General features: G+C 57.8%; 1 protein-coding gene across 5 annotated transcripts; it reads left to right on the plus strand.

The window, feature by feature from the left end:
- Positions 1 to 211: 211 nt before the first annotated feature.
- On the plus strand, positions 212 to 7,001 carry NR1H2 (nuclear receptor subfamily 1 group H member 2). 5 transcript variants are annotated; one of them, XM_032325793.1, is made up of 10 exons: positions 212 to 386; positions 503 to 636; positions 1,214 to 1,275; positions 1,357 to 1,488; positions 1,844 to 2,134; positions 2,228 to 2,502; positions 2,720 to 2,899; positions 3,786 to 3,885; positions 5,825 to 6,050; positions 6,416 to 6,553. In XM_032325793.1, the coding sequence occupies exons 3-10, from the start codon at positions 1,233 to 1,235 to the stop codon at positions 6,441 to 6,443; spliced, it is 1,275 nt and encodes a 424-aa protein (XP_032181684.1). In that variant the 5' UTR covers positions 212 to 386; positions 503 to 636; positions 1,214 to 1,232; the 3' UTR covers positions 6,444 to 6,553. The 5 variants fall into 5 exon arrangements, with proteins under 5 accessions (XP_032181684.1, XP_032181685.1, XP_032181683.1 ...); XM_032325794.1 differs by having other exon boundaries at positions 213 to 386; positions 2,834 to 2,899; positions 5,842 to 6,050; positions 6,416 to 7,001; XM_032325792.1 differs by having other exon boundaries at positions 220 to 386; positions 1,853 to 2,134; positions 5,842 to 6,050; positions 6,416 to 7,001.
- Positions 7,002 to 7,178: the final 177 nt, after the last annotated feature.

Genomic DNA, 7,178 nt, shown 5'->3' on the forward strand with positions numbered 1-7,178 from the left:
CCCAGTATACCCTTGGCCCGGAGCCCAGAGAAGCACAGGGATGAGTTAAAGCCGCCCAGCTTCTGGACCGAAGATTAGGGACTGGCCACGCCCCCCGGCCACACGGCGCTCCGTCGAACTGGTCCGGAACTCTTCTGCCAGACCTCAATGGAGCTACCCCTGACGGTAAACTTCCGGTGAGCACACAATTTCCGTGCGGGGCAGCCGATTTGGCTAGTCCTAAGCGGGCCGGAAGTCCGTCACTCCTGGCTACCCGCCCCTTTCCTAAAGTGACGCACGGCGGGGTTGCCGGAAGAAGTGGCGAAGTTACTTTTGAAGGGATCCGAGAAGCGGCGGCGTGCCAAAGGATACAGAGAAGGAGAAGCAGAGGAAGGGGACAGAGGCAGGTGCACTAGAGTGTGGGGGAGACGCGGGAGGCTCCCCGGGCCCGGGGCTTCCCGGCGTTCCCTGCGCCGCTCCGCTCAGCCCCCTTTCTCTCCTTTCCCCCCGCTCCCTTCTGTAGCTCGCGCTGTCTCCGGTTGTTTCCAGGGCAACGGGAGTAGGAGACCCCGCGAGAGGCCGCCCACAAGACCCTCGCGCGCAGCCATGAGCCCCGCCCCCCACTGGTGTTCGGAGAGGGGCGGGACCTGGAGCGAGGTGTGGGGGCGGAGCGTGATGGGAGGAGGTGGAGGCGGGGCATAATGGGAGATGGGGCGGGACCTGGAAGGAGGGGTACCGGCTAGGCGGGGCAAAGTGGGTGGGCGGAGCATTATGGGTAGAGTGAGGGTGGGACTTGGAAGGGTTGGGCGGGACCTAGGAGGAAAAGATGGGGGCGGAGCTTGGGGAGCGGGTGGGGTCAGAGTGAAGTTGGGGGTGCTTCTTCCGCAGAAGTGGGGAGTAAGAGTAGGTAAGATAAAACTTGGTGGGGTGGAGGAAGTGAGGATGGAGCACGACTGAGGCCGTACCTGGAAAGAGGGAGTGGGCGGGAAATGGGGTGGGAGGGGCGGAGTCTAGTGAGAGCCCATCTTGAGACCCTGCACTGACTTGGACCAGTAGGGGGTGGGCTCTGTCAGAACCGGAGAGGCTTTATAGGCTGGCCGGGATTAGGGATGCGTTCTGCATGCAGTAAGGGAGGAGTCTGGAAGGATGGGAAGAAAGAAGTGCCCCATCAAGATGGGGGGGACTGGCCTCACCTGACCCTCCCTGGCCCCACAAGTCCTCCTGTTACCTGCAGGTTGCTCCGTGACTCCACCATGTCCACTCCCACCACCAGTTCCCTGGACACTCCCTTGCCTGGTGAGTGACCTCTTTCCAAGCCCAGTTCCCACTCCCGTTGCACACTAGTCAGGAGAAACTCACTGTGCTTCCCTCTCCCAGGAAATGGCCCGTCTCAACCCAGCGCCCCCTCTTCTTCACCAGCTATAAAGGAGGAGGGTCCTGAACTGTGGCCTGCGGGTCCAGACCCTGATGTCCCGGGCAGTGATTGGGCCCGCTCAGCCTGCAGCGTGGGTGAGATAGGGCTCAGGGGCAGTGGCTGGGAGTTTATGGGGGATTCGGGAAGGGATCTAGGAAGGGAGAAAGATCAGAGATGAGGATGGGAGGCTCCCAATTTCTGATTTTTTTCTTCCATACCTATTTGCCACTTCTTTTTTGTCCTGTGAGTGTATTTTTTTCCTACTTGATACCTCTTATTGTCTTCTGTTCTTTGGGGTTCACTGACACACACACCTTTTCTTCTGAATTGCTGTCTCCCTGGATCACTCTCTGTGCTCTGGCTCTTTGTTTCTTCTCTCTTGTGGGGGTGACTCTGGCTGCTGTTTCTGTGGGGCTCTGTCTCTCATGGCTTCCATCCACCTCACCCCAGTCGTTCCAGACCCTGCAGAGGAGCCGGAGCGCAAGCGAAAGAAGGGCCCGGCTCCGAAGATGCTGGGCCACGAGCTGTGCCGCGTGTGCGGGGACAAAGCCTCCGGCTTCCACTACAACGTGCTCAGCTGCGAAGGCTGCAAGGGCTTCTTCCGACGCAGTGTGGTCCGAGGCGGGGCCCGGCGCTATGCCTGCCGGGGCGGCGGGACCTGCCAGATGGACGCCTTCATGCGGCGCAAGTGCCAGCAGTGCCGGCTGCGCAAATGCAAGGAGGCCGGGATGAGGGAGCAGTGTGAGTGTTGGGGGTGGGGGAGCGGGCCCTCTGGCCCTTCTGGCCCCTGCCCAGCCCTGGGGGCCTCCACTGAGGCCTGTATCTCCTGAATAGGCGTCCTCTCAGAAGAACAGATCCGGAAGAAGAAGATTCGGAAGCAGCAGCAGCAGCAGCAGCAGCAGCAGCAGTCCCCCGTAGGGCCGGCGGGTGGCAGCAGCTCAACCTCTGGGCCTGGGGCCTCTCCTGGAGGGTCTGACGGAGGTGGCCAAGGCTCCGGAGAAGGCGAGGGTGTTCAGTTGACCGCTGCTCAGGAACTCATGATCCAGCAACTGGTGGCCGCTCAACTGCAGTGTAACAAACGCTCCTTCTCTGACCAGCCCAAAGTCACGGTACTGCCCGCCCCTGCTGCAGCTTTGAGGGGTGATGAGCCCGGTGGGGTAAAGCCAGCAGGGCTGAGGCCCAGCGCATGGGGAGGGATCAAGGCTCCAGAGGGCAGGGCCTTGGAGAAGAGGGTCCCCTAGGGCTCAGTCTTTGCTTCAAGGTGTCCCCACGGGCTTGGGCTCAAGGGAGGAGACCTGATAGTGATCCTGGCCCCTGTGTCCCCAGCCCTGGCCCCTGGGTGCAGACCCCCAGTCCCGCGATGCCCGCCAGCAGCGTTTTGCCCACTTCACGGAGTTAGCCATCATCTCAGTCCAGGAGATTGTGGATTTCGCCAAACAGGTGCCTGGCTTCCTGCAGCTGGGCCGTGAGGACCAGATCGCCCTCCTGAAGGCATCTACCATTGAGGTAATGGGCAGCCTGCCCATCCTCTACAAGGCCCTTTATTCCTGCCCACAGGGAATCCCAGGACGGCTGTTGGGAGCATAGTGATGAGCCAGATTTCTCTAGTTGTTACCGTTGTGAGGAGGATACCTTGTAGGGGGATGCAAAAATACTAAACAGATCATCAGAGCCTCCCAGGGGCCAAGGATAAAAAGGGAATGGGTTGAGGCTGAGAAAAATTGAGGATTGGGCTAGAATGTGGCACTTTGGAGAATGTGGTGCTGGTAAGGCTGTTCGGGAGAGTTGACTTTTTTTTTTTTTTTTAAGATTTCATTTATTTATTTGACACAGAGAGAGAAATCACAAGTAGGCAGAGAGGCAGCCAGAGAGAAAGGGGGAAGCAGGCTCCCCACCTAGCAGAGAGCCCGATGCAGGGCTCGATCCCAGGATCCTGAGATCATGATCCTGGGATCATGACATGAGCCGAAGGCAGAGGCTTAATCCACTGAGCCACCCAGGTGCCCCAGAGTTGACATTTAAACCAAAACAACTGTAACAAATAAGGTTTGAGTTCCTAGCATAGACCAGGCTCCATTCCAAGTGATGGGTATGTGGCAGTGAACAAAATAGGCAGTGCCTATCCTCATGCCTCGTAACCATCTGGGGAGGGTATCCTAAGTGGAGGAAGGGTGTTGGCACCAAACCTTGTGGGGAGAGAGCCTGAGTGACTGACACGCTGACTGCAGCAGGCTGGAGTGGCTGAAGGGACAGGCAGAGGCAGAGGGGTGAAGGATGATTCTGGCAAGAGTAGGTCCCCCCACAGGCCGAGAGAGCAGAGACCAGTGACTAAAGGGTTATAGGGACTCCAGGAGCCCCTTCCCCTACCTACTCCTCTCCCTATTGCCCCCAGATCATGCTGTTAGAGACAGCCAGACGCTACAACCATGAGACGGAGTGCATCACTTTCCTGAAGGACTTCACCTATAGCAAGGATGACTTCCACCGTGCAGGTACGGCAGAGAGTGGGATGGGAGGATGCAGGGCTGGTGCCCCTGCTGGACCCCTATTGGACCCTTACTGGTAGGAGATCCCAGGCCACCTCATTCTTGTCTGAGCCTCCATTCCTTTATTTCCAAAGCTGGGTGAGCCAGCCTCATGTTGAGATAAGGGTATATGTTCTGAGTGTGATGTCCATGCACTGGGATGCCGTGTGAATGAGGCAGAGGAGTCTGCTGTCACATAGGGCATTTCAGTAGGAATTAAGAGAAGACACTCCCTCCTCCCAAAACCTGGTGTCACTGCAGGGAGGCTGGAGCTCAGTCCATTGTGAAGTATGCAACCTACCCAACTGTACAGGGCAGTCCTGGTCCCTCCCCTCTGAGAACACTTCTCTGGGGATGACTTAGGCAGTGGGCTTCTGGAGGAAGTGCAGTTGAACTGAGACCTGAGGGGTGAGATACATCGCTTGGGAAAAGGGAGTTGGGGAGTAGCATTGCCCACCAGGGAACCCCACATACAAAAAAGCTGTGTTTCTTCAGTCTCAGCTTTGTAAGTCCAGCTCTCTCCTATCGTTTCTTCCTGGGGCACTTGTCTGTACTCCCACACTGTGTTCTAACCCCATCTTCTTCCCTTCTAAGCCCTGGCCATCTCGGAGTATGAGTTTGACGGGGGAGCACTGGGTGGGTAGAATGTTTCTGGTAGGGGGCTGAGCATGTACAAAGGCTCTGAGGTGAGGGAAGAGCTGGAACTACAGGGAGGCCAAGGCATCTGGAGCACAGGGAGATGGGGCTGGAGAGAAAGTTGGGGTCCTGCCACTTCTCTCCATGCTCTGCCACTGTCCAACGTGTCTCCTGGAACAATCCCGGGTCCCCTCACTGGGTTGTCCGAATATGTCAGTTCACACAGTGGTCAGAAAGGTCCTGTTCATACCAAGTCAGCTCATGTCTATTCTCTGCTCAGTACCCTGCATGGCTCCTGTCTTGCTGGGAGACAAGCCAGGGTCCTTGCTATGGCCCACAGGCCCTGCAGGGGCCTCTCCATGCTCATCTCCCATTACTCACCCTCCTCCCACCAGACTGGCTTCCTCCCTCTTGTTTGCACCCACCAGCTGTGCTCCCACTTCGGGGAATCTGTAGCTGCTGGTTCCTCGGTCCCCATTTTTGTGACCAGCTCATCCTGGCTCGTGTGGGAGCTTTGTAGGTTCAACGTCGAAAGTCTCGAGGCCCAGAAGGCTGCCTGGTCCTGGGCAGAGCAGACAGGTGGCACCCACCTGGGACACTCTAACATCCTCATGACTCGTCGCTTTCCCTCCTGCGGGTTGTTGCTCAAAGGTCCCCCTATAGTAAGGCCTTCCTACAGCATCACTGTGCAGTGGCCACCTTGTCTACATGTTGATTTGGTTCTCGATGCCCCCATTACCCTTCTGTGCGTTAACTTTGGTCCACCAGCACCCATCCCTCTGACAGGCTGGATGGTGACAGTTTGCTTACGTGAATGCCTGTTGTCTGTCCCCACACCCCACAAGTGCAAGTACCACAGGAGGGGAGGCTTTGTCTTGGAAACAGCTCTTCCCCAGGACCTGGCACATAGTGGTGCTTGATGAAGCTTGATGACTGAATGAATGGAATGAGCTCAGGCTTTACTCTAAGCCATGGGAGCCACCGCAGGCTAAGGTGGTATGACCTAGGTTTAAAATCTAGGTACAGGGAAGGTAGGGTGCGGTAGTAGGAAATACTGAGTAAATGTTCACTCTTCTTACTTGTTCATTTATTCAGGCATGGTTAGGGCACACTTACCATGTGCCAGGCGCTTATCTGGGCAGCAGGGACCCAGGTGAACAGACGTGACCAGAACACTAGAATTATTGCTGTTTACCTCATCCTGCTGACTGAGCAATGTTAGGGCCTGGGCGTGGGGTCGGTTTGGGGCTGGAGGAGCTTATCGGGCCAGGCCTCCTGCCCCCACAGGCCTGCAGGTGGAGTTCATCAACCCCATCTTTGAGTTCTCACGGGCCATGCGGCGGCTGGGCCTGGATGACGCTGAGTATGCCCTCCTCATCGCCATCAACATCTTCTCCGCTGACCGGCCCAACGTACAGGAGCCGAGCCGCGTCGAGGCCCTGCAGCAACCCTATGTTGAGGCACTGCTCTCCTACACGCGCATCAAGAGGCCACAGGTACACAGCTCCCAGAGCTCCCCATAGCCCAGCCCCTCCCAAGGCCCTGGCAGGGGCAGGAAGTCCACACCCACGTGGAGTTAGCCTGGGGCTGAGGTCTTGCTTCCTCTTTTGAGCTCTGGCTCCCTTGGCAGCCCTCCGAGCTCCAGCTGATGTCCTCTCTGCAGAGTCTGTCCTCAGGCCTTGGGTCCCTGGCCCAAGAAGCCAGGCCTGGTGTAGGCATAGGGGTTGGAGGGAGTGGTCCCCGCACTGCTGTCCTGGCTCACCCCAGGGAGGGAGGTCCTCTTGGTGGTCCAGGCGGGCTGACCAGAGCCTCAAAGGGCAGGAGCCTGGCCAGCGCCCACCTTCCTCCTGTCCCCCTGCAGGACCAGCTGCGCTTTCCACGGATGCTGATGAAGCTCGTGAGCCTGCGCACTCTGAGTTCTGTGCACTCAGAGCAGGTCTTTGCCCTGCGGCTCCAAGACAAGAAGCTGCCGCCTCTGCTGTCTGAGATCTGGGACGTCCACGAGTGAGGGGCCCGGCCTTCCTGCCCCACAGCCCTGTACCTTCCAACGAATGGACATTGTTACCCCTTCCTCCTCCTGGAGTGGGAAGGGGCCAGGCCTGGGGGCCCACCTTGTGGCCTAGAGCATAAGTCCTGGCCCCACCAGCCCTCAGCCCTCACGTGAGCCCCAGTGAGGCTCCAGGAGGCTCCCTCCCTACCCACTGAGTCTTCCTGGGAGGGCTGGATGGGTCATAGATCCCAACCTCTGACTCTCCTAGCACTACCAGCTGCCCTCCCCACCCAGCTTACACCTCAAGCTCACTGCGCAGTGCACCTTGAGCAGAAGGATTGGGGGGCCTGTGGCTCTACCCTACCTGCTGAGAAACCACAGGCCCCCCCCCTTTGTTCCATTTATTTAATAAAAACTAAAAAAAGACAAAAACAGAAAAATAAAGTATGAATAGAAATCTGCCCTGAGCCAGAGTGATTCCAGGGTATATACTGGGGATGGGCTGTTAGGGTCTTCATTGGCTCCAGCCCCCTCAACCTTTTGCTACTTACTAGGCTGATGGAAGGTTCAGGGTGATGTGACTGGGCTCTGCAGGGGGGGGTTGATTGCAGAAGAGGCTGACAGCCTTGGTATC

This window comes from Mustela erminea, chromosome 19 (assembly GCF_009829155.1).
Source record: "Mustela erminea isolate mMusErm1 chromosome 19, mMusErm1.Pri, whole genome shotgun sequence".
Classification (NCBI taxonomy): Eukaryota; Metazoa; Chordata; class Mammalia; order Carnivora; family Mustelidae; genus Mustela; species Mustela erminea.